Genomic DNA, 27,371 nt, shown 5'->3' with positions numbered 1-27,371 from the left:
ATGAATCGATTGTAGGTCTAAACCTGAAACACAACCATAAAGCCTCTGGAAGAAAACATGGAGCTTTGTGCCCTTGAAGTAGGCAAAGATTTCCTGGATAGGAAACACAATACTACCAAGAAAGAAAAAATTTCAGCTCATCTAAATCCACCGTTAAGAAATTGAGCAGACAAACTACAGGATGAAAAAAATAGTCACAACACACACATCTAACAACAGACCTGTGTCCAGAATATATAGAGTTCTACAAACCAACAACAAAGAGATAAAAAACCCAGTAAAAATGTAGGTAAAAAGACTTGAACAGACACTTTTGATTCCATTCCAATAAATTTCAAGAATAGACAAAACTAATTTATGGTGACAGAAATTTTAAAATGGTTACCTAGGGTAGAGGTGGGGAGAGGAATTGACTGGAAATGGCCATGAGGGAACCTTCTGGAGGTGATGGAAATGTTCTATAGCTTATATAGTGGTTACACAGGTGTATACAACTGTCAAAATTCATTGAAATGAACACCTAAGAACACATTATTGCATGTTAATTATACTTCAAGTTTTTAAATGTTAAAGAGTCAGAATCAAAGTGATAGTTAAGCGATCCAGCATAAAGAAAAATTGGACAACTTATAAATTTTATCTGAATTTTTAAAATTGAGAAATATTTAAAATACACTAAAAATATAGAGTACAATACAATGAACATTCATGTAACTCAACTTTATTAATCTCAAAATTCTGTCCTATTTGTTCAGTTTTATTTCCTAACAACAAGCCCCCATGAACCTCTCTCCCCGACTCCATTCATCTTCCTTGTGCCCTAGCGTTTATCACATCCTGAATTCGGTGTACAAAAATTTTGTTATTTTTCTTGCATTTTTAGGTCACCTATATTTTAAACAACCTTTTTATACTTGAGGTTTGATGCTCTTCTTTCATTTAACAGACATACATAATACCAGTGATGTGACTGGCACTTTGTTAGGTACCAAGAACACAGTCTAGAAGAGCAGAACGGCTGACATAAAGATAACTGCATGCCAATGTGAAGATGCTAATAGAGAATATATTAAAATTTTTGGATAAGAAAAATTCCCAACCTTGTCAAAATATTCCCAACATCTAAATTCCCAAATGATTGTGAATAAATTTGCTTGACAACAATGGCCAACACAAATAAATGTAATACACGTGTAAATAATTTTTCCCTTTCTCTAAAAGGGCACACTAAAAAGGGCAGAGGGGAAGGCTTTATTTGGCATCAAAGACCCAGGCTTTGGCTTTTCTTTGCAATATTCATTAAGAGAGTCTTGCCCCTCATGCAGCTCAATATCAAAAAAACAAACAACCCAATCCAAAAATGGGCAGAAGACCTAAATAGGCATTTCTCCAAATAAGATATACAGATTGCCAACGAACACATGAAAGGATGCTCAACATCATTAATCATTAGAGAAATGCAAATCAAAACTACAATGAGGTATCATCTCACACCGGTCAGAATGGCCATCATCAAAAAATCTACAAACAATAAATGCTGTAGAGGGTGTGGAGAAAAGGGAATCCTCTTGCACTGTTGGTGGGAATGTAAATTGATACAGCCACTATGGAGAACAGTATGGAGGTTCCTTAAAAAACTAAAAATAGAACTACCATATGACCCAGCAATCTACTGGGCATACATCCTGAGAAAACCATAATTCAAAAAAGTCATGTACCAAAATGTTCATTGCAGCTCTATTTACAATAATCAGGACATGGAAGCAACCTAAGTGTCCATCAACAGATGAATGGATAAAGAAGATGTGGCACATATATACAATGGAATATTACTCAGCCATAAAAAGGAATGAAACTGAGTTATTTGTAGTAGGATGGATGGACCTAGAGACTGTCATACAGAGTGAAGTAAGTCAGAAAGAGAAAAACAAATACCATATGCTAACACATATATATGGAATCTAAAAAAAGAAAAAAAAATTGGTCAGAAGAGCCTAGGGGCAAGAAGGGAATAAAGATGCAGACCTACTAGAGAATGGACTTGAGGATACGGGGAAGGGGAGGGGTAAGCTGGGACAAAGTGAGACAGTGGTATGGACATATATACACTACCAAACGTAAAATAGATAGCTAGTGGGAAGCAGCCGCATAGCACAGGGAGATCAGCTCGGTGCTTGGTGACCACCTAGACGGGTGGGATAAGGAGGGTGGGAGGGAGGGAGATGCAAGAGGGAAGAGATATGGGGACATATGTAGATGTATAACTGATTCACTTTGTTATAAAGCACATACCATTGTAAAGCAATTATACTCCAATAAAGATGTTAAAAAATAATAATTATTGATAAGGGAAAAAAAAGAGTCTTGCCCTTGTTAACTAAAGGACAATGAACAAACCTCAACTTACACAGTAATCAGTGGCAAAATTAATTGCAATCTAGATCGCTCAATATTCCTTCTTCCTTAAGTGATTCTCTTCTGCTTGGAGAAAACGATAGCTTTGTAAATGCTGCCTGAGTTAGTTTAAAGGAGATTAGTTACTAGTTATAATGAAAGGTAAAAGAGCAAAAGCGGATTTATCTGCAAATCTACAACATGAAATCTTTTATCTGGCACTTCTGTGTATCTCTCTCACAACAATAAAGTTCAGGGAATTCCCTGGAGATCCAGTGGTTAGGGCTCCACACATCCACTGCAGAGGGCACGGGTTCGATCCCTGGTTGGGGAACTAAAAAAGCCTGCCTGCTGCGCGATGTGGCCAATAAATAAATAAATAAAGCTCAGAATAAAGTATTACAAATGCTGAGGTTCCATCTGAATGATCAAAGAGAGATTTGGTATATCTTGAATATCTTTAGTATTAAAATTAATCTGGGGCTTCCCTGGTGGCGCAGTGGTTGAGAGTCCGCCTGCCGATGCAGGGGACGCGGGTTCGTGCCCTGGTCCGGGAGAATCCCACGTGTCGCGGAGCGGCTGGGCCCGTGAGCCATGGCCGCTGGGCCTGCGCGTCCGGAGCCTGTGCTCCGCAACGGGAGAGGCCGCAACAGTGAGAGGCCCGCGTACCGCAAAAAAAAAAAAAAAAAAAAAAAATTAATCTGATTATATTCTAATTCTCTGACAACCCATGTATTTTTTTATATAGTCAGTTTATAGTAACTATAACTCTTCATTCTCTATCTCATATTTAGAACTATAAAATATGAGAACTAAAACGTATCTTATTTTTAATAGATAAGAAATGTAAGGCTTATAGTGCTAACGTTATTTAATGCTAACAGTATTTTTTCCATTTTTCTAATGGCCATCAGAAATACTTTGCTTTTTTTTTTCTTTCCAAAGTATTTTGTCCTCTCATGCTTCAGTTTGGGACCAGAGCATTTTTGGCACAAGACTCAGTTTCTGTGACTACATCCGAGGGGTGGAGACACCTAAAGATCCCAAAGATGACTTCTGAGTCCCAAGCATAGAGGAAGTAGGAAGGAATACGAGAAATAAAATGAAAATAGTGGGAGGAAACTGGTAGGTGGTAGCATAAGAGCAAATTAGATCTTTCTCCAACCACAATCTCCTTGGAGAGAGCAGAAGAAAAACATGCAAGGAAAACATGTTTCTTGTCAAAATATATATGTGAAAATATACATACAAATATGGCTGTCTGAGAATACCTGCCAGACCTGGCTGCTACAATCCAGCTTGGTAGCATTTAAAACTATTTCACTTCTTTATTATCCAGTATAAATGCTTTACACTCGTCTTGTGAGAACTGCCATTATTCTATATCCTAAGATGAAATTAATGACTATAAAAATCAGTTCTACTGCACTGTAAATGGACAAAGCAGATCAATATTAAAACCTCTGTGGTGGGCTTCCCTGGTGGCGCAGTGGTTGAGAGTCCGCCTGCCGATGCAGGGTACACGGGTTCGTGCCCTGGTCCGGAAAGATCCCACATGCCATGGTGAGCCATGGCCGCTGAGCCTGCGCGTCCGGAGCCTGTGCTCCGCAACGGGAGAGGCCACAACAGTGAGAGGCCCGCATACCACAAAAAAAAATAAAACACCTCTGTGGTGAGCAGTGACTTCTAGAAATTCACTTTAGTCTTTTTTTTGTTGTTTTTCTGCAGAATTTATATTGCCCAGAGTCAGCTTAATTTTTTCAATTACTTTTACTTTATGTTCACTGTAAAAATAAATGCAGTTATGGAATTCCTCGGCGGTCCAGTGGTTAGGATTAGGACTCTGTGCTTTCACTGCCCACTGGGGCCTGGGCTCAATCCCTGTTTGGGGAACTAAGATCCCACAAGCCGCATGGTGTGGCCAAAAATAAGTAAATAAATCAAAATAAAGCAGTTTTATTCTAGAACGTAATCAATAATCTTTGAAGAAACTAATACAGAATATTTATCCTTAGTTTGGCTAGAATAATTACAAAAGAAAAATTGATTTTTGCATTACAAAGCAGTGAGCAGATAACGAATAAAAATGTTATAAGAATATCTAAGAAGTTGGTTTTATCATTTTTACTAATACATTAAAATTATTAAAAAGTCAGTGTTTCAGAGTCTTGAAAATCAGCTATTTCATTCAATGTGTTTGCTAGAGTTTGATCACCTGCTTGTTCCCATCTTCGTCCTCTGGATATGCCATTCCCCTCACATAGAATACCTCCATCCTCCAGACCTCCCACGCCCATTCCGTGGCCTGCCCTTCTCTCACCTGAAACACATTCCTAACATTCGTCACTCCGGCACCGCAAGTTCTCTCAGCATTTGTCTTTCACTTGTATGACATGTATGAAACAATTTGGATTAATTTATGTGCAGTTTATTAGCATTCATAAAGCCATTTGGGGTGCTTCTTAAAAGTATGGTTGTTGGGCTCGTGTTTTCTTTCCATTTCTCCCAGAGTGCCTAGCAGAATGTGGGTATTCAATGAGTTGAATAATCACATACAGCTATCTATTTGTGCCCAGCATGGAAAATCAGAGACAAAGACTGGGAGACAATAACAATAACCTTCAGACAGATGCAACAACACAAAATCCAGAGCACGATTTCTTGCACATTAAGCCAGTCATAGTGGTCTTTAGACTTGCTAGCTTCTTAACCTAAACTGATCCATTGGAGAAGCAATCTATTATAATGGTAAATAACAGGAGCTGTAGAGTCTGATAAATCTCAGTAACTACTGTGCCTCTGCCACCCAAGTGCTGTGACCTTGGGCAAATTATTTAATCTCTACAGGCCCCAATTTCTTCATATTTAAGATGGGCATAATGATACCTGCCTCACAGGGCTGTTAAAAGAAATTGTGACAATGCATGTAAAGAGCTTAGCAGAGTAAAGCTCTCAGTAATGTCATTTATTTCTATTGTTTTTAACTTTTAAAACTTTACAGTTTAGCTACAAAAATATTTCAAGCACTATGGCTTCAATGTCTGCATTATTAAGAGTGGACATAAGTTTGCTTAGCAACCACTCCATTCCACATTTCATAGTTTGGTGATGCTGCCAATCTCAATACACTAAGGATGGGTACATGATGCAGGCCTAGATCATAGTCTCCATCATCTTGGAAATAGTGATACGTCCAAAGGGTAGACAAAGCAGAGTTAATCAGAGTCCTTCCCAGAGACTGAAGGTGCTAGAAAAAAAACTTTCCTTTTTTAACAGGGGTTATTAAGTTAGGGCAATATATTCCTAGAACTGCCGGCGCCATCTTAGCTGACTACACAGAATTAGATTCTCCACAGCAGATGTTGCAGCCAAGATAATTTGAGCCTTTGGATCCCTCTGGACCTAAACCTAGATCCACCCCCAGGTCTTAGGAGTTATATGAGGCAATACTTTCCAATTCTGCTCAGTTTGGTTTGGGTTTCTGCAACCAAAATAATTCTTACTAAGAAAACTGTGTATGTCTATTTTGATAGACGAAGATTTTTCTCCATCCCAATCTATCTCTAACTTCAGGGCCTGTCATAAGCTCTATATAGTTTTTTTGTCTAGTTATAAAATGATAATCATAATGCAACCTTGAGAAGTTGCCTGAAATGTATACAAAAGTGATGTTCAAAATACCACTAAAAGAAATGCTGAGAATAACTTATTATTCACTTCAGAGTTTAAAGAGTCTTTGAAAAGCTCCACTTAGTTCACCTATACCCAAGCAAATATATTATTCTTGCTTTCCTTTTACAGCTGTCTGTAAAGTTTCTAAATCTCTCAACTAATATGGTAGTTTCTTGTTTAATCTCTAATACCATCTTCTGATGTTTTTGGAACATTGTAGTGGATGTCTGTTGTTTATGCCTGCCTACCATCCATTCCACCTTCTTTTGGTAACATCACCTTGATTATCTTTTGAGAAACCACCACTTTCAGTCCACGTGGAGCCGGGGGAGTTGCCCTATTCCCTGGCTCCAAGGTGAATACGTGACTTAGGCCTGGCCAATCGGAACGTCCCATACCTCTTGCCACATGCTTGAACGTGTATGACAGAGGTCCAATATTTCTGGCAAAATGATTGGGAAACAGATATTACAAGAACCTCAGTTCTCTTCAAAATTAATTTATGGATTTAATACAATTTAAGTCAAAATCCCAAAGGAGTTTTTTAAAGAATGATAAAATCATTCCAAAATTTATCTGGACAAATAAGTAACTATACCAGCCTGCAATTGTTTATTGTTATTTTTCAAATTCTTCTTGACTGGTGTAGTCCACTTGAATTATCAATTATTAAATGTTAAAGTTACAACATACAGTGTGGTTACGAAACACTCAAACAGAAAATCTAGAATCAGACTGCAGAATATAAAAAATTAAATATGTACAAAATGGTGCAATTAAAATCAGAGAGGAAAGGACAGGTCATTCCTATGGTGGCAGATATGTAGCATATTGTACCTCACCCTGGCACACTCATTGCAGACATCACTAATTAAGCATAGCCTTTCCTGCTGAACCCAGATATCACTTCGGAATCTTTCTCCACATGGCACTCCAGGCAGCCCCACCAATCTATCTGACAGTGCATCCAAGAGGATTATTTGACAAATGCTGAGATAATCAGCTATTTGGGAAAGTATATAAAGTTAAATCTCTTGCATACCTATGTTAAAATAAACTCCACGTAGATTAAAGACTTAAATATAAAAAATGAAACCATAAAAGGACTAGAGCAAAGCTACTGCAAAAGAACATTCTCAGAGAGAAACAGAGAAACTCTAAGATGAGGAGACGTGAGCAAGAGTGGAAAGCAGAGTGTCAGCACTGCCTGGGTTCGTGACATTTCTGAGGCCTGGCTGCTCAGCTTTTTCTGGAGTCCTGAGACCTGTCGGTATCTTTACAATACCTCCATCCTTTTATTTGAACTAGCTTGAATCGGTTTCTGTGCTTTGAAACCAACAGAGCCTTGAATAAGGCACATGCATTTCTTTTAAAAAAATTTATTAGTTATCAACTGATTTTACTAAAAATAAATAAATAAATCTTTAATTTGTCTGAGTCTCTTTAAATGAAATATCAAAGCTTCCCATTTTCCAAATGTGAGGTGTAGTATTTTATATACATGACAGATTAATTAAACTGAAAGATAAGGATTTAACTTTCTCATCTCTCTATCCCATCAAGTTTCCTTTCATAAAGCATTCTAAAAAACTTGCAGGGGCTTCCCTGCTGGCACAGTGGTTAAGAATTCGCCTGCCAATGCAGGGGACACGGGTTCAATCCCTGGCCCAGGAAGATCCTACATGCTGCGGAGCAACTAAGCCAGTGTGCCACAACTACTAAGCCTGCACTGTAGAGCCCGCGAGCCACAACTACTGAGCCCATGTGCCACAACTGCTGAAGCCCGCGCACCTAGAGCCTGTACTCCACAGCAAGAGAAGCCACTGCAGTGAGAAGCCCTCACACTGCAAGGAAGAGTAGTCCCCGCTCACCACAACCAGAGAAAAGCCCACGCGCAGCAATGAAGACACAACGCAGCCAAAAATAAAATAAATAAATTTATAAAAAAAACTTGCAAAATTAAAAACAAGAGGGTAAAAGGTGGTAGAAAGAAAGAATGTTGCAGAAAAGCCAAAGTAATTTTTTTTAAAAGCTGCACTTTGGGAATTCCCTGGCAGTCCAGTGGTTAGGACTCTGCACTGTCACTCACAGGCCGGGTTCAATCCCTAGTCTGGGGAACTAAGATCCCACAAGCCGGGTGCAGCTGGGGAAAAAAAAAAAAAAGGCTACACTTCACATATTCTTAACTAGTTATATGTCAAAACATTCTAGCAATGTCTTGGGAGCCGGATCATAGAAACCAAAACAAATTTGAGTTTTATAACTCTTTACTCTTCCTAAAAGGTCAATCTACGGATACCATAATCACTGGCGCTTTGTTTACATACAAAATTATTTCACAAGTTTTGTTTTTACACTGAAATCAAGCACAAATTTTATGAAGGACTCAAGTGTATATTCCTTAGAATGGCAGTTAGTAACTAAATCAACTGTATTTTTTCAGACACAAAATATTAAACTCACCTGAATATACCATCATTTCTGTAGAAGAAGCCAACAACTCCTTTCACTAACCTAGGGAAAAAACCCTTTAAAGGAAGAATATGCTCTCATGCTGTGTGACTATGTAGTGTTTATAAACTAAAATTTTTCTTCTCAATCCCCAGAGCCAGCTGACACTGCCTAAGTGCTTTATAACAAAGCTAAGTGCTTCTGCTGTCCCTGGAGAGAAATCTCAGGGTTAATTCACTATATCCAACCTGCCCCCACATCCTGTCATTTCTTCCTTTGAAACAGTGGCTCTCAATTTTCCACTCCAACATCTCTGAGGCATCAAATGCCCATGCTAGTAACAGAGGCCAGAGATTCTCTACAAGTATGCAATCTTTGGGTGCCCCAGGCAGTCAGAAGGAGGCTGTCTGGGTAGGAAATGGTCCCCAGTGGATCTGCTGTCCCCTGGCAAGAAATCACCTGCTTTAAACTGTTTCTTGAATTGAATCTTCCTCTCTATTCTCAGGGCCACCACCATCACCCCCTTCAATGGTTATCACCTCTGCTTTGGATTGCTTTTCACTACAACAGCTGTAGTTTTTCCTACATTTGCTCTTTCCTCTTTGCATTACATCAAGCGCACCCACTGCTGCCAACACAAAATTCTGTTCCCATCATGTCACTTCCTGGCTCAAGAATGGATTGCATCAGTTCCCCATCCCTTCTATCTCTCCAACCTCTCCCTTTCTCAGCCAGCCTTTTCTCCTTGCTGTATAAATATGTCCTAATTCTTTCCCTTAAAACAAAACAAAATAAAAAACAAACAACTACGAAAATAAAATCCTTCTTGGATACTTTATTCAACTCTAGTTACCACCTTTCCTTCTTCTTTTGTTTTTCTGAGAAACTTTAAAAAAGTAAGGTCTACTCACTGCTCTCTGCTCTTGTCACTCTAATGAAACTGCTCTTAACAGAACTCTAACAATCTTGTTCTCTAATCACCAAACCCAACGGACTTCTTTTTCCTTCTTGACTTCTCCAGCATCTGAAGATGTTGATCACCCCCGTCTTTGTGAAACTCTTGCCTCCCTGACTTCCACTCCCTGGACCATTTCTTTCCAGATTTCTCTTCCTCCACTATCATTTTAAATGTAGGGGTTCTGCAGGCTTCCATCCTGTTCCTACTTCTCTTTTTTTTTTTCTTTTTTGCTGTACGCGGGCCTCTCACTGTCGCGGCCTCTCCCGCTGCGGAGCACAGGCTCCGGACGCGCAGGCCCAGCAGCCATGGCCCACGGGCCCAGCCGCTCCGCGGATCCTCCCGGACCGGGGCACGAACCCGCGTCCCCCGCATCGGCAGGCGGACTCTCAACCACTGCACCACCAGGGAAGCCCCCTACTTTTCTTTTTAATTTGCACTCTGTTAATGATTACATTGACACTTATGGCATTAATCACCACTTCTACCCTAACATCTCATAAATCTTCAACTCATTTCTGACATTTCTCTTGACTACAGATCTGTACCAGCCTTTTGCACCAGGTTGTCACACAGGTGACTCAAATTCAACATGTCCAAACCAAACTTCTTCTCTTCACCCAAAAAACTAGTTCCTCCCCCATTTGTTTTGGTTTCATAGATATCCACTTTCCCAAGCCAAACATCTAGGAGTTATCCTCCCTCTCTTTTCCTCTCCCCTTAGGTCCCCAAACTGATCATTTAGACCTGTTGTTTCTATCTCCTTAATATCTTTCAGCTTCATACTGTCCTATCCAGTCTCACTATCCTAATGGTGTCGCAACAGCCTCCTAACTGCTTTCCCTTACCTCATGTCTTGAGCTCCTACACTCCCTATCTGCCACTCTTCCTAAGAGATTGCTTCTTTGTTTAAAGCACTGCTCATTTAAAGCATTTTAAAACCTGGGTGGCTTGCCAGGCCTAAAACTTTTTTTTTTTAAGTGTATTTTTTTAAATTAATTAATCTATTTTTGGCTATGTTGGGTCTTTGTTGCTGCGTGCAGGCTTTGTCTAGTTGCGGTGAGCGGGGGCTACTCTTTGTTGAGGTGCGCGGGCTTCTCATTGCAGTGGCTTCTCTTGTTGTGGAGCACAGGCTCTAGGTGTGCGGCTTCAGTAGTTGTGGCACACGGGCTTAGCTGCTCCGCAGCATGTGGGATCTTCCCAGACCACGGATTGAGTCCATGTCCCCTGCATTGGCAGGCAGATTCTTAACCACTGCACCACCAGGGAAGTCCCTAAAACTTTTGGTAGTACACACTCATCAGTAAACATGTGAGTCTACACGCTCATCCCACGAATATTCATTAATGCATACATATTATAGAATATATACAAAATGTAAACATCAAGAATGGGGGCTTCCCTGGTGGCCCAGTAGTTGAGAGTCCACCTGCCGATGCAGGGGACACGGGTTCGTGCCCCGGTCCAGGAAGATCCCACATGCCACAGAGCGGCTGGACCTGTGAGCCATGGCCGCTGAGCCTGCGCGTCCGGAGCCTGTGCTCCGCAACGGGAGAGGCCACAACAGTGAGAGGCCTGCGTACCGCAGGAAAAAAAAAAAAAAAAAAAAGAATGAATGAGATGAAGATGAAATACACTAAATATATCCCTGATGAAGTCATACTATCTTAGCTACTGTATGATTCAAAGTACAATACAGTCTCATATAGTTCATTATTCATGATAATGTATTAATCCATATTTCAAATAGTCTTCTTGACAATTTCATTTTTTAGGCTGACTTCTTGACAGGCTTACCTTGAAATGTGACAAAGAGCTCCTACTAGGAGAAATGTAAACCCTACATTTTTATTATTTATAGTGTTAGAATTATCTTCAATCAACGGTTTCTCTGTGCAAATCTTTAATCTCATTTTGTGAAGATTAATTTAGTTAAAAGCAGATAATATATTATAAATCCACTCAACCAGGCTCAAGTAAACTGCAATAAGTTGCAATATGATAATAGCAGACAAATTAATAAGGTCACCACATTCAATTCCTGTGCTTTGTGAAGCTCTTTCACTCTTCCCTCGAGACATCACCTTGTGTATCGAGTGTGTAATGTCACTGTCTTATAAGACTGAGGAAGAGAACCAGGGTTACTTATATAATATTAATAAAACTCAAGTTCTTCCTTTTTTAGGTTGAAAATATAAACCCCACTAGTGACCACTGGTTGGCACTGCACACAAGGCCCTTGATGATCTGGCCTCTGCCCACCTTTCCAGCCTGCTCTCCAGCTACACACTTCCTGCATCTTCCCACGCTTCACCTCTCTCAACACATCAGCTACTCATCACTTTCTTACCTCTGACATGCTGTCTCCTTTGCACTGCTACCTCTGCTTCCGGGGCATCATCTTCTCATCTCTTTTAAAGCACTATCACAGCCGGCTATAACTGTTTCCCTACTAGCCTAAAGGGCAGGGATTACTCCCAATTTTGAATTCCCAGCATCTACCACAACACCTCATTTGCAGTAGGTACTTAAGGTTGACTGATAGAATGAAAAAGGTCCAAATTCCTCTGGCCTGCTTTCAAGGCCTTGCATAATCTGGCTCCAATTTATCTACCCAGCTTAATTTTCTTCCCCCAAGTCCATTCCTGTTCTCCTTACTTCCTATCGTAGGTCATGCTCATTTTGGCTTTTGCTCAATTTACCTCCTCAACTTGGACTACCTTCCATCTACAGAGAAGCAACTTGTCCTTTAGGCCTCAGACAAAACTATCCCCTCCCCAATGAAGTCACACTTGACTCTTCCATCCCCCAACTGATCACCTCTTCAGAGAACTCTTGAAGAGTGAGTACTACACATTTCAGCAATTACTCTCTATGTGGTGGTTTTCCCTCCCCAATTTCAGTCTAAGTTCTTTGATGCCAGGGACCACCTTCAACTTCTTTTGCATACTGATCTCTCACAACACACTGCAACATGATGATGCATAGGAGATGCTAGAAGTTCTGAATGACTGGTTGTAGATATCATGGTACAAGGGAGACAGCAGTGAACAGGGTTTCAGTCTGAGTTCCACCACTGATTACTTAGGTGACCTTAAGCATGCCACTTAACCTCTTTGGTCATTAATTCCTCATCTGGAAGATGAGACTTCACAATTTTTTTAATTCCAGGTAAGATTTTTCCTCTTGCCCAAAGGAAAAAACATTTTCCCCCTAAAAATCAATAGAAATTCTGAGACCTTCGGTAACTCACTTAACATTAATGAGCATCATTTGTTGTTCAGCTGGGTAAGAGAGTATGCTAGCTTAGCCAAGGACAGTGACTGGATCCTTGAATGACTCAGTCTGCTCAGCACAGCAGAACACTGTTCCATAGCCACAGGCTGCACCTCATCCCTTAGGTACAAAGATAAACATTTGATCACAAAGTAAAGTAATCTTTATCCCGTAAGGACTACATAGCAGGGAATACATCAGTTGAAGTTACTGAGTCATCAATTGAGATCTAAATTAAAGCCTGGTTATGGTTTCTAAAAATGCTCTTAGAATTTTCGTAACCACTCTGTATTAGAACCAATAAATTTCTCATATTTTTCTAATAATATAGAGGGCATATTTTAGCAAGAAGGGGACTCTATAAGAAATAATCTGGTTACAAAGACATGGTTTCTCATATAAACATGTCTAATCATTCAAGTGAAATACAAAGAGGCTAGTTAAAAAGAAAAAACAGAGAAACACAAAACGTCCTAACAATTTAGTGGTTATTTAAGAGATAGACTGATGAATATACATGGCAAAGTCTCAAAGAAAATGTAAAATGTTTTCTCTAGGAGACTCTCAACTTTTCCAACATACGGTGAAGAAAGTGGCAGTGTAGGAACCCAAACTAGCTTCTTCAAATGAGTAGCCTAATAACGTCAGCAGTATTCGTTACACGTCCCCTAACATACACAAAGAGCAAGTCATATTATATAAGACACTCAAAATCTCAACCTATTCTAGATAAAAAAATTACTTTCAACTCTGAAATTAAATTTCATGTCAGATAACTTCCTCTATACACCTAACCATTTTCTTTTCAATAGATTTGATAACGATACTTTTAGAATCATATTTACACAATAAAAGATGATTTTCCAACAATATTCCAATGAGAATTGCTTCAAAAATTTATTGATCTTTTCTCAAATATCAAACCTTAAGCTGGGGACTTCCCTGGTGGTCCAGTAGTTAAGACTCCCCACTCCTAATACAGGGGGCCTGGGTTCGATCCCTGGTCAGGGAACTAGATCCCACATGCCACACTGAGAGCCCGCATGCCCAGACACTATAAATATCTTAGAGGAAAATATAGGCAGAACATTCTATGACATAAATCACAGCAAGATCCTTTTTGACCCACCTCCTAGAGTAATGGAAATAAAAACAAAAATAAATAAATGGGACCTAATGAAACTTAAAAGCTTTTGCACAGCAAAGGAAACTATAAACAAGACGAAAAGACAACTCTCAGAATGGGAGAAAATATTTGCAAACGAAGTAATTAAGAAAGGATTAATCTCCAAAATATACAAGCAGCTCATGCAGCTCAATATCAAAGAAACAAACAACCCAATCCAAAAGTGGGTGGAAGACCTAAACAGACATTTCTCCAAAGATATACAGATTGCCAACAAACACATGAAAGGATGCTCAACATCACTAATCATTAGAGAAATGCAAATCAAAACCACGATGAGGTATCACCTCACACGGTCAGACTGGCCATCAACAAAAAGTCTACAAACAACAAGTGCTGTAGAGGGTGTGGAGAAAAGGGAACCCTCTTGCACTGTTGGTGGGAATGTAAATTGATACAGCCACTATGGAGAACAGTATGGAGGTTCCTTAAAAAACTAAAAATAGAACTACCATATGACCCAGCAATCCCACTACTGGGCATATACCCTGAGAAAACCATAATTCAAAGAGAGACATGTACCACAATGTTCACTGCAGCACTATTTACAATAGCCAGGTCATGGAAGCAACCTAAATGTCCATCGACAGATGAATGGATAAAGAAGATGTGGCACATATATACAATGGAATATATTACTCAGCCATAAAAAGAAAGGAAATTGAGTTATTTGTAGTGAGGTGGATGGACCTAGAGTCTGTCATACAGAATGAAGTAAGTCAGAAAGAGAAAAACAAATAACCATATACTAACACATATATATGGAATCTAAAAAAAAAAAAAAAAAAAGGTTCTGATGAACCTAGGGGCAGGACAGGAATAAAGACACAGACGTAGAGAATGGACATGAGGACACAGATTGGGGTGGGCAGGGGGGAGCTGGGACGAAGTGAGAGAGTAACATTGACATATATACACTACCAAATGTAAAATAGATAGCTTGTGGGAAGCAGCTGCACAGCAGAGGGAGATCACCTCGGTACTTTGTGACCATCTAGAGAGGCAGGATAGGGAGGGTGGGAGGTAGATGCAAGAGGGAGGGGATATGGGGATACATGGATACATATAGCTGATTCACTTTGTTATACAGGAGGAACTAACAAAACATTGTAAAGCAATTATACTCCAATAATGACATTAAAAAAAAAGAAAATGAGATCCAATAAAATATGTATACACATTAGAAAAAAAAAGAGCCCGCATGCTGCAACTAAAAAGCTCCTGGGGCTTCCCTGGTGGCGCAGTGGTTGAGAGTCCGCCTGCCGATGCAGGGGACACGGGTTCGTGCCCTGGTCCGGGAAGATCCCACATGCCGCGGAGCGGCTGGGCCCGTGAGCCATGGCCGCTGAGCCTGCGCGTCCGGAGCCTGTGCTCCGCAACAGGAGAGGCCACAACAGTGAGAGGCCCGCGTACTGCAAAAAAAAAAAAAAAAAAAAAAAAAAAAAAAAAAAAGATCCTGAATGCCACAGTGAAGATGTCACACGCAGCAACTTAAGAACTGGCACCGCCAAATAAATAAATTAAAACAACAACAACTTAAGCTGGACACGATGCTCTTTCCTAACCTCTTCTGAACACTTTTTGATGTGTAGTCTAATTCAAATATAAATTCTAGAAGCTTTCTGGATAGACCCCATTTCCAGCACACAGGATACAGTAAATTCAACATACACTATGATAGAAGAGTAGTCACCCCTTCATGCTGAGAATCTGTGAATTTCAGCATATCTTAATATCAGTGCTAAGAGACATTAGTCAAAACTACTAGCACACGTTTATTAGCAAGTTTTAAGGTTCTGAACAGCAAGTGTGAAGGAATAGGAAAAATCAGAGGGATGAAAAACTAAATGCAAAACTTAAGGATAAAAAAGTTGACCTATACAAGAGATGACAGGAAAACAAGATTAGAAAAAGGTGTTTGCATGCAAGTGCAAACTCATTCTTGAAGTGTTCACCTAAAACAACTTATTCTTACCATGTATGTCTTTTCAGGTAAAATGGAGCCTTGGATTTTAACAACTTGTTATCCTGGCTATTCTGAGAGTGCCTGTTAACTTACAGCATACCTTCATGACCTAGTCCTACCTTCCTCATTCAGACTTTGTTTTCATTATTGTTGTTTACTGCTGTATTCCCAGTACCCAAAAAGGCTCCCAGCACATAAACTGTCAAATGAATAACAACCCTGTAAGGAGGTATTATTACTATGCTGGTTTTACAGATGAGGAAACTAAGGTGGAGCAAGGGTGAGTAACCTGCCTAGGGGTTACAAACCACTAGCCAGAAACATATCCAGGTCTAGCTGACCACAAAGTCCTCATTCGTCCTCTACCCTCACTGGGCAAAATGACTTCTTCCTGTCTCTCATTTGTGTCTTTACTGGTGGCAGCTTTCTCCTTAGGGGAAGGCTCAATTCAAACTTCAACTTTTCCATCAGCCTTTTCCTGGGCATCCTCAACCTCTGATGCCCACGACAGTCTTCCATAGATCTCTCCTTCCTCTGTGCTGCGCCCTCTCCAGAGTTCTATTCTCACATCGCTTTTAACCCTTTGCTGTACTATTTCTTAACTCTCTCTTATCTCAACTCCAAACTTCTTGAGGGCAGGAATCAGATACCATCTTCAAGCGCCTCTGGCACGTGGCAGAGTTGAATAAATGTTTCATGTATGAATGAATAATCCCTACAAATCCATGAGATAAAAAAAAACCCTTAGCTCACTCAGTTCCCTAACCACAGGCAACCAGAGACTAGTTTTCCTTTGCTTGGGGGTGGTAAGGGAATGCCTGAAATTCCCTGCCCACACCACAAAAGAGCATCACTGTGCTAATGTTAAGGTAGTTTTTCAAGTTTTGAGACATCTAATGGAAGGACCATACAGTTCCAAAACTTTAAGGGCTAATCATAAAAGTCATCTTTTAAAAGTAGGCTTTGGACTTCCTTGGTGGCCCAGTGGTTAAGAATCCGCCTGCCAAGGCAGGGGACACGGGTTCAAGCCCTGGTCGGGGAAGATCCCACATGCCACGGAGCAACTAAGCCTGTGCGCCACAACTACTGAGTTTGCGTTCTGGGCCCGTGAGCCACAACGACTGAGCCTGCGCTCTAGAGCCTGGGAGCCACAACTACTGAAGTCCGCACGCCTAGAGCTCGCGCTCCACAGTGAAGAGTAGCCCCCGCTTGCCACAACTGGAGAAAGCCTGTGCACAGCAACTAAGATCCAACGCAGCCAAAAAAAAAAAAAAAAAAAAAAAAAGTAGCCTACCTGGGACATGGCGCAGTAGTTAAGAATCTGCCTGCCAATGCAGGGGACACATGTTCGAGCCCCAGTCCGGGAAGATCCCACATGCCACGGAGCAACTAAGCCCGTGTGCCACAACTACTGAGCCTGTGCTTTAGAGCCCGCAAGCCACAACTACTGAAGCCCGAGCACCTAGATCCCGTGCTCCCCAACAAGAAAAGCCACCGCAATGAGAAGCCCATGCACAGCAATGAAGAGTAGCCCCCCCACTTGTTGCAACAAGAGAAAGCCCACGCGCAGCAATGAAGACCCAATGCAGCCATAAATAAATAAATAATTTTTTTTTTTTTTTTTAAGTGGGCTTCCTGGATGGGACACTAGCTCTCAATTTTACATGTTTGGTTCAATTAAATCACTGTTTTCAGTGATTTTACATATTCTAAGCAATTTTATTTTTATATCCCTTGGCTTGAAAGTTCAATTTCATACTTTCCCCCACACATAAGAACAAAAACTACTTGTCTTTTACAAAATGGGAAAATAAAATAGAACCTGTGTGTTAGGTAAATAGGCATTCAATAAATGTTATGCTGCCATTTGTAAACCCTCCTTCTAAAAGCACATGTGGCCTATTTTAGTCTAATGAATATTGGGAAGCATTTACTAGATGATTTTCACTTAATTGGTATGAATACCAGGTTCAAATTATATCTAAAAAAAAACTGGATTTTTTTAAAAATATGGGGTAAAGAGTTGAAATGTCTGCCCACCACCACTGAGCACCACATAAATAGTACTACATTCAATATTCTGGCTCTAAGAATTTACAACCGAATTCTTAGCTAGCCTAATTTCAAAGTACACATTTATGGTAACAATTTTTTTATACACATACCACCCAGGCCATGATCTATAATTTTATTCCTTTTATTAGCACTAATTTCTGAGCAATGTCTAGCCCCACCTAAGTGAGATATAAATGAGATTTATAAATAGGATATTATAAAGGTGGGACACTGGAATTTCACAACTGGAGCACATTAAAATATTTACTTGCAAACTAACATTTTCCCAAACATTTACCAGCAGATTTAGAAAAAAGTGACAATCACTTTGCCAAGCTGGACTTCTGGCCTCTCAGTTTGATGATCGGCCTCTTCCTACCTCCACTCCCCACCCCTTCCCTTCTCTTCTTCCTCTGCTAGGAATACCCTCCTGACTCATCTCTGCCTATGTCCATCACTTCCTTGGAGACCTGGCTCAAGATTCAGCTCCTTGAAAAATTCCTCGCTGACCAATACAATTTCCACTAACTACTTCCTAACTTTGCGTTCCCTTGGCATTTATATAGTTTGCACTCCGTAATCTATAAATTGTAAGTTGTTTTGCACTTTTCTATCCTTTCCCCAACTAGACACCAAATAGACACATCATCTTTTATATTCTGTTCTATATAGCCAGCAATAAATGCTTCTTGAATGACTGAAATCATCAGTGAAAGAAGGCCGATTGCTCAAAAATTTCTGAATATTACCTCCAACATGTATGAGTCCTTCAAGTAGATGAGATTTAATTTTGAGATTTAGTAAATCATAAATTTAGTAAATCCATAAATTCATCACAAATGACCCAAGTAACAGATCACATGCATACTTAAAGAATAATCCTAGCTATTCAAACATAACTTGAGGTTTAACATTTCAGACTTCTAATAAGCTTAAAGACTTGAGGCCTGTGAATGGTAGGAAGCTGGCACGAGTCTCCTGCAAAAGGGGCAAAACTCTAGTTGGCAGTAAATGTTCAAACACGTGAGAGTCCACTGTTAAACAAGGCTCATTAACCACACAAACTTGCTGTTTCAGCTTTCTGGCTTCAATGACGTGCTATGATCTCCTTTGGTAATTGTTGAGAGCCAATGATGGGTTAAATTCCCATAAATTAACCAGCGTTTTGGTGGTTTGCCCATGCATACCGCTGGCACCGGTGTGGACGAATTTTTTTTTTTTTTTCTAACAGACCCGCCTGCCCTGGGGAGCCAGAGGTGAGCGAAGAAAGCGCCAACCCGGCACTTCTCAGGAGGCAAACGGAGACCTCCAGAGCTTCGTTCCGTCCCCCTCTAGTTCTTAGTGTCAGCTTATCGTGCAGAGGCGGGGCTTCCAGCAAGGCTGCTTCTTACTAAATCTCAACCGAGTCTTCCTTGGGGACTGCAAGCCACACTTCGGCGGCTGCCCAACTTTTCCTGTAGGGAGCATCAGTTTTTCCATCCTCAAAGCTCCAGCAGACGGGGTTTGGGGAGAGCCGGGCTACCAGTAGAGAGGAAGGTGAGGACCCAGGGGGCGGGGGAGAGGGAAGGGTCTGGCCCAGCAAAGCGGGTAGGGTGGCAGAAACAAAGTGAGCGCCGGTCAGCCCAGCACCGCCCGCCCGCCCGCCGGCCCCGCTCACCCTCCAGCAGCACCTCCTTGCCCGCGCGCTTCAGCGCCTGCACGGCCTGGTCGTGGGTGGCCTGGCGCAGGTCGGTGCCGTTCACCGACAGGATGGCGTCGCCCAGCCGCAGCGCCCGGCTCTGGTCGGCCGCCAGTCCCGGGAAGATCTTGGAGATGAGAATCGGCATCCGGTTCTCGCGGCCGCCCTTGATGCTGATGCCCAGGCCGCCCGCCTCCTGCTTCACCACCCGCACCCGGCGCACGGGCGGTGACGCGCCCGCCTCGCCCGCCGGGCCCCGCGGCGGCGCGGGTGGGCTCGGGGGGCCCAGGCCGCGGCTCGGGCTCCCAGGCAGTGAGTCGCCCGCGCTGCCGCCGTTCGGGAGGCCGTTGAAGGCGGCCGCCGCGGGCCCGAGAGCGGGTTCAGGCTCAGCCGCCGCGGCGTCGCCCGTCAGGCTCAGGCTCTCCCCGCTCAGCTCGGCCACCACTCGGACCCAGCGCTCCCTCAGGAGCAGCTCCACCAGCCCCGCTTTGGTGGCCCGCGTCCACACCGCCATGGCCGGCCCCGCTCCCGCCGCCGCAGTCGCCGCAGCTACCCTCATTCCAGTCAGGCAGCCTCGGCGCTTCCCCCTTCCCGCCCGAGGGGGCGGGCCCGCCGGCCCCCCCCCCGCCGCCACCGCGGCGATTCATTATTCATTAGGGGCCACGCCCACCTTCCGGAGGGGCGGGGAGAGGCCGGCTGAGCCGCTTCCGGGAGGTTAAGGAGTTGACCGCATCCAGTGGGTTACAGTTTACCGGACGTGGGCAGCTCTAGCGAAGTGGGGCTTGGACTCACCTTCTTCCTCGTACGCCTCCGATCTCCCCACCCCCAACTCCTGACCTCTACTGTGCAATTCACCAGAGCTGCCTGGGCACGGAAAGCAAAATCAGCTTCGAGAGGCACTTTGCAATCCTGCAAGACCGAGTTGCATGTTCACTTGCATTGACTGGTTCGTTACGTATTTACAGGATGCTCCGCAGTGTGCTCCCTTTGAGGCCTGGAGAGGAGCTGGATAAAACGTGCCACAGCTCAGAGCTAGCGGTCTAGTGGGGGAGGAAAATGGAGAACCAACCAACCTGATGTGATATTATGTGGTTAAGTGACATGTAGAAAACACCCTGAGAGCAGAGTAGAAGAAACATTTAGTTGGGCCTGGGGACAGCTTCACAGAGGTGACAGTGGAAGCTCAACAGTCCACCTAGGCAATAGGTCCAGAGGCATGAATCCAAGCATTTGTCACTCTGCTTTGTAATCCCGTTTACTTGCCAGTAATGCCAGAGGAGACCATATCTTCTTTAGCCCTGCAGCCACAATAGGTAGGCCTCAAAGATATTTGTCAAATGAGTTACTTAGGAAGATGCCAGAATTCCAATGTGAACAGAGTACAGGGTCAGTGGAGATGGCAGAATATGAGTGTAAAAAGCCTCATATAACCAAATATTGGAGTGTTTGGACTTGAATTTGTAGATCTGACTTTCTCACCCTGGAGGCCTTGGCCTTATGTTGGAGCAAGTGCATATGAGCCTCCCCAGAAACTGCACACTGCAGGGCCTGCAGCAGCTTTTATACAAAGACATGGGTGATACAATCCACCTGGTTCTTCCAGTTTCATGGGCTTGAAGAGCTGAGGAAACTGAGGCCCAGAAAGCCAAAGACTCTGGCTGGAAGCCTCAGTGGAGAAACAGAGACAACTCAAGTCTCCCATCCTCCTGGTCCAGGGCTTTTAAAAACAAACAAACAAAAAAACATACCCCAGACCTCAAAGATGAGGGTCCAGAAATCACGCTGCTGAGAGAGATCTCAAAAACGTGAAGTCAATGAGCCCTCTTTCCTTTTTTCTTTTTGGAAAGAAAAGCAAAATCCCCATATTTTCATTTGTGTGTGTGTCGGGGGGGGGATGCCAGCAGAGGTAGAAAGTACCAGTTCCTGTAAAAGGGGCTATATACCTGCTTGCTCATGAAGTACATGTTGAAGCTTGTAAGCCATGTCCATGCACCACTCTGAATGCACATTCATGTGTGGGCGGAAACTTTCAAAGAGCCTCCTATACCAGGAGTTAAAACAATAAAAATAGAGACTGGAAATCACCCAGAGCCCAAATGAAGAAAGAATTCAAAATGAGAAAAGTATCTTACCCAAAAAAATCATTACAGCAGAATCCTCTTTGCAATTAGCGGAGCAGAATTTTCCAAGCTGCAAGTGTCAGCAGAAGCTCAACCCTCCAGCCCTCTCCTAAATCAATTGCAGTTAGGCCAGATCGCTGTTCCGGCAGGTCCCAATGTGCTGAAGTGCACCTGCAGTCACAGACATTTCTGGCTTTGCTCCAGCTGAGGCGCGAACCCCCAGATGCCTGAGTTATGTGAAATTTCTGCTTATTAGAGAGCACCTGGCAGCTGACTCCTTAGAGTATGAGCACAATTTTGAAACTTTTACATACGTAATTGCCCAGAGGTTGGGCACTTGAGGACACCTTTATTAGCAAAAGGGAAGTGCTGGAAATTCTTTCCAAAAGTGTCAAGACCTTTTGGTCAGTAGAATTGAAGGAAGTCAGCGATCTTCCAAATAAATAGTGAGGACACTTACATAAGGTAGTAATTTAATCCCAGGAAGAGGAAAGGTAATAGAGATTGATATTGGGATTACTTGGGGGTATTTACTTTAAAAATTATTTTCAAATATATCCATAAAAGTTTTCCAAACTATTGAGCTGTTCTGACAAGGTCTTGCATCAGAACCTAATTTTCCACATTCTCTTTCATCACTACAGATTGGCCAGATTCATCCAGTCAGTGTCTCCCAATGATGCCTTGCACATACCTGCCAGAGTCCATCCTTCCAAACACTTCCTGCCCCTTTCAACCACTTTCCCACCGAGCAAGATCTCATCCCAGTTGTCCCTGGCTGCCCAATTTGCTGGGATTTTTTCTTTGAACAATTTTATTCTACGCCTCGCTTGTTCGTCCAAGTAGATTATAAAATACAGGAGGGCAGGAACCACCCATTGACTTCTTTTTGTTCCCCACTCTTCCAAAAATACTGCCTTGCAGAGAAGGAAATCATTAAACATGTGATTGATTGAAATTCAGTGCCTCCTGCGCTGTAGTCATTTCAAATAATCCCTCTGAAGGTTACTGGTTCCTTGCAGAGTGAAAATTACCATCTAGGAAATCTCAAGTAGTCAGTGGAAATCTACTTACTGTGGATAATGAAATCTGAAATAAAAAGGGTACACATCTGTTCCCATGGTTTCTTAGGGATGGCGAGACAAGCTTAGATAATTCTTTGAACAGGCGTGTTACTTTATCTACCTCTAAAAAAGGGAATAGCTGAGGTAATTCCCAATCACCTTCCATTCCTGTCACCTATCAGTAGGTATTCTCCTCTGCTCAAGCTGTTGTTTTCTCAGGACAAGGCAGGCATCATTGCTACTTCAAAATGAGGTGGTTGGATTAGCTCTCTCAGTTCCATGATTTCCTACAATTCTATTACTCAGGCTCTGATTCTATACTCTCTCAAAAGCCAGTGGTCTTTTTTTTTCTTCTCACTCATAGTAGACATATAATATAGCATGGTAATTAAAAGCACAAGGTTCAAATTGTAGTTTGGCCACTTACTAGTTATATGACAATGGTCAAGGGCCTGAGGTCATGGGCCTCAGTCTCTTCTTCAGAAAACTTCAGACACCTTCTACCTCGAAGTGTGGTTGTAAGGGTTGACTGGGGTGATGTCTGCAAAGTGCTTAGCAACACTGTACCTGATGCACTGTAAGAGTTCCGTAAAAAGTACCACTGCTGTTATATTATTACCTGTTGACCTTTAGCAGCAGCAACAGTAAAACCTTTGGTTGAAACTCTCTAGCTGAGAGTCTATATTTTATCATAAAGGAGTCTGCCATAATACTATTTGACTCCAGGCTTAAAGGGCAAATGGCCAAATTAATTTCGGTGACAAACAGATCTTGTGTAAAGCTACACTTTGGCTGAAAGGGAGTACATATTGCCAAAAGTCCGTCAAAGGAAAGAATTAGTGGATCTGGGGCTGCTTCCAAGGTTTGAGTGTTGTGTAATTTCATAAGGAAAGAGGGCCCCAGGCAAAATTGCAGCCCTTAGCAAGCCTGAAGGTCATACCACAAAGGTGGCCAGATGCCAGAGGAACAAAAGAGCTGCTCAATTACTACTAAAGAAGAGGCCAAAGGGAGAAATAAACTTGTAAGATAACCAATCCAACATCCAACTCTGAAAAAGTACCCATGCATTCTCTTCCCCCATTAGAGGACAGTGAGATCAATTTTCCCTTTCGACAGTACTACTTTGCCTTCCAGGAGAAATATCCTAAAACGTATTTTTCTCCCCAGCACTAACATGAAGTGAAAGAGGAAAAGGTGCATATATCCTTTAGCTGATGCAAGCGCATTTTAAAATTCATCCTGCCAAGATAAATCACTATCCATCTGAAACCCACAAAAATGGATTAACTATCTCAATGCGTTATAACTACGAAAACCCACGTCTGCTAACCACATTCCTAATGAGAAGCAGCTGGTGACAGTTTTGTTGCTCTGTGACTTTCTTTTTAGGAAAATATTAACAAGGATGTAACAAGAAGAAGGTTAGTTTCATTGAATTCACTTAGTTATGGAAAATCACTGGTGTTTTTTATTGACAGTCATGGAAATTACATAATTTCCCATGAAATTCAAATAAGGTCCAAAAATAAAAATCCACTTTCCTCCCATACCACTTCTAACAGAATTTCCAGTGCCTCACAATAACACTTGTAGTCTTCTAGTCAGTGTAAACTCTCAGTCTTCATATACCATTGAACACCCAGATTGTGTTTATTGATGCCTGTGGCATTTCCAGGCCTTCGTCTCACATCTTTAAATTCCTCCTGATAAGTTAATGCAAACAGCCAACTCGGGAGGGATCACGGACCCCTTTGGGAATCAGCTGCCTGCTATGGACCCACCTCAGACAAATGCACATTTGTGTAAAACTCAGCATTCAAACTTGGGGGCTCACAAAGCTCCTGAAGCCCTTCCACAGACTCTGTTATGGGCTGAATTGTGTCCCCTCAAAATATACAGGTTGAAGTCCAGACCCACAGTACCTCAGAATGTGACTGTGTTTTGAGATACGGTCTTTAAAGAGGTAATTAAATTAAAATGAGGTCATTAAGGTGGGCCCTAATCCAATATAACTGTTGGCACAGAGATTAGGACACAGACACACACATAGGGAAGACCATGTGAAGACTCAGGGAGAAAAGGGCCATCTACAAGCCAAGGAAGGGGGCGTTAGAAGAAACTGACCCTGCTAATGCCTTGATCTCAGACTTCTAGCCTCCAGAATTGTGAGAAAATAAACTTCTGTTGTTTAAGCTACCCAGTCTGTGATACTGTTATGGCAGCCCTAGCAAACTAACACAAACCGCCAAGTCAAGAACCTACACAACAGCCTGTTTTTTGCCTCCCTAACTTCCAGTCTCTTCTGTCCCTTACTTACACAAATGGGCATTTTTACTGGGCCATTCCTTTGAATCTGAGTGGTTCATAACTATATCTTCTACTGAGTGATAATTCTTAACCACAGTCTTCAAGGCCCACTCCTACCTGGCCTTATTTCTCACTATACATTGACTTAAGGGCTCTTCATCTAAATCTATTTATCTAATCTAGTTAGCTTTCCTCTGTGGAAACCACTCTACACTTTCCTTTCCTAGGAACCTCCCTTGATTCTTAGTCACCCTCCCAGGTGCACTCAGTACTACGGCCTGCCCTTCAGCCTCATTTTCCTCCACTTCGGATCTGTGCTATGTTTCAGACATATGGAACTACGGGTGAACCCTTGGAGAGGCTATGCTCTCGCTTCAGACCTTTGCACTGAGAATGCTGCAGGAAGGCCTCTTTTCTTCTCCTTTTCACGTTGCTAATTACTACCCAATTCTCGAGGACTATCTCCTACCTTCAACCCACAGGTTAGGTGCCCTTCTCTGTGCTCATCTCTAATGTTGATCAGCTTGTTTCTCTCCCCGACTAGACTGTGAAGTTCTTGAGGGCTGAGATCATCTTAGCAGGCACTCAATAAATGTATGTTAAGTGAGTATTAAGTTCTAAAAACAAAGGACTGACACAAAGCTAAGCCTCAATATCTAGATTTGGGTACTTCCCTGGTGGCTTAGTGGATAAGATTACAAGCTTCCAATGCAGGGGGCCCAAGTTCGATCCCTGGTCACAGAACTAGATCCCACATGCATGCCACAACTAAGAGTTCACATGCCACGACTAAGGAGCTGGTGAGCTGCAACTAAGGAGCCGGGGAGCCGCAAATAAGACCTGGCACAATCAAATAAATAAATAAATATTTTTAAAAAAATCTAGATCTGTGCTGTCCACTAAGAAATCCACTAGCCACATATGACTATTTAAATTAAAATTAAAAAAAATTTTTTTTTTTGGCTGTGCCACACAGCTTATGGGATTTCAGTTTCCCAACCAGGGATTGAAACTGGGCCCTTGGCAGTGTGAACACAGAGTCCTAACCACTGGACCACCAGGGAATTCCCAGATTAAAATTAAATAAAATTTAGGGCTTCCCTAGTGGCGAAGTAGTTAAGAATCCGCCTGCCAGTGTAGGGGACACGGGTTCGAGCCCTGGTCCGGGAAGATCCCACATGCCGCGAAGCAACTAAACCCGTGCGCTCCAACTACTGAGCCTGCACTCTAGAGCCCGCGAGCCACAACTACTGCAGCCCGTGCGCCTAGAGCCCGTGCTCCACAAGAGAAGCCACTGCAATGAGAAGCCCATGCACCGCAACAAAAAGCTGCCCCCACTCGCCACAACTAGAGAAAGCCCACGTGCAGCAACAAAGACCCAACACAGCCAAATCTAAATTAATTTAAAAAAATAAAATTTAAAATTCAGTTCCTTTGTCACACTAGCCACATTTCAAGTGCTCAAGAGCCACAAGTGTCTATTGTACAGCACAGATACAGAACATTTCCACCACCATAGAGAATTTATTGGACAGTACTGATCTACATCATAAAATGCCTTGAGATATGAAAGAAAAAGATAACACATTAGGAGAAAAAGAAGAGGTCATGCATATGTAATCTACACAATTAGCCAAATAGCCAAAACACATAAAAAAGTGAGCAATCTCATTAGTAAACAGGGAACTGCAAAGTAAAATATAATTTTTCACCCATTAGATGGGCTAAAACTAGACTATCACTACAATGGCAAAGTATAAGGAAATGAGTGCTTTCAAACCCTGCTGATGGACATACAGCCAACTCCAAAGGACAACTAAAAGTGAAAGAAAATGAACACAGTATGAGTTAGCAATTCCACTCCCAGGAATTAACCATAGAGAAATAGCCCCATGTGAGCACTAGCAGATAACACACTAGGTTGTTCATTACAACACTCTATATGGTTTACACATAAGACCGCCCACAGAACTCACCCTTAGAGTTAAATCGGGTGCTCATCCAGAGCAAGAAATGCTTAAACATCTTCTCTGCAGCCTGTGGAATGGAAAATCTTTTGCATACCATGCCTGCTAATCATATTTACTGGGTCCCTACAGCCAAGAGACCGTGGGGGAATAATTGTAAGAATGCCACCTGGGCTTTCTAATGAACCATTGTGTGACAATGGGAAATATCCCTTTCTTCTCTTCTTGGTCTCCATTTCCATGAGTATAAAAATGAGGCCGGGTGGGGGGGGGGTAAAAA

At 42.2% G+C, this 27,371-nt stretch overlaps 1 protein-coding gene across 1 annotated transcript in view; it reads right to left on the bottom strand.

The window, feature by feature from the left end:
- The window catches only part of SNTB2 (syntrophin beta 2), a 100,263-nt gene extending 80,056 nt beyond the window's left edge, over window positions 1-20,207 (bottom strand). Inside the window, exon 1 of the mRNA XM_030863523.3 lies at window positions 19,613-20,207. Coding sequence (XP_030719383.1) covers window positions 19,613-20,192 — 580 coding nt within the window. The 5' untranslated portion in view covers window positions 20,193-20,207. The remainder of the gene's footprint in view (window positions 1-19,612) is intronic.
- Between the last annotated feature and the right edge of the window lie 7,164 nt (window positions 20,208-27,371).

This window comes from Globicephala melas, chromosome 19 (genome assembly GCF_963455315.2).
Source record: "Globicephala melas chromosome 19, mGloMel1.2, whole genome shotgun sequence".
NCBI lineage: Eukaryota > Metazoa > Chordata > Mammalia > Artiodactyla > Delphinidae > Globicephala > Globicephala melas.
The sequence above is the reverse complement of the archived record's forward strand: the minus strand, read 5'-3'. Positions and strand labels throughout refer to the sequence as shown.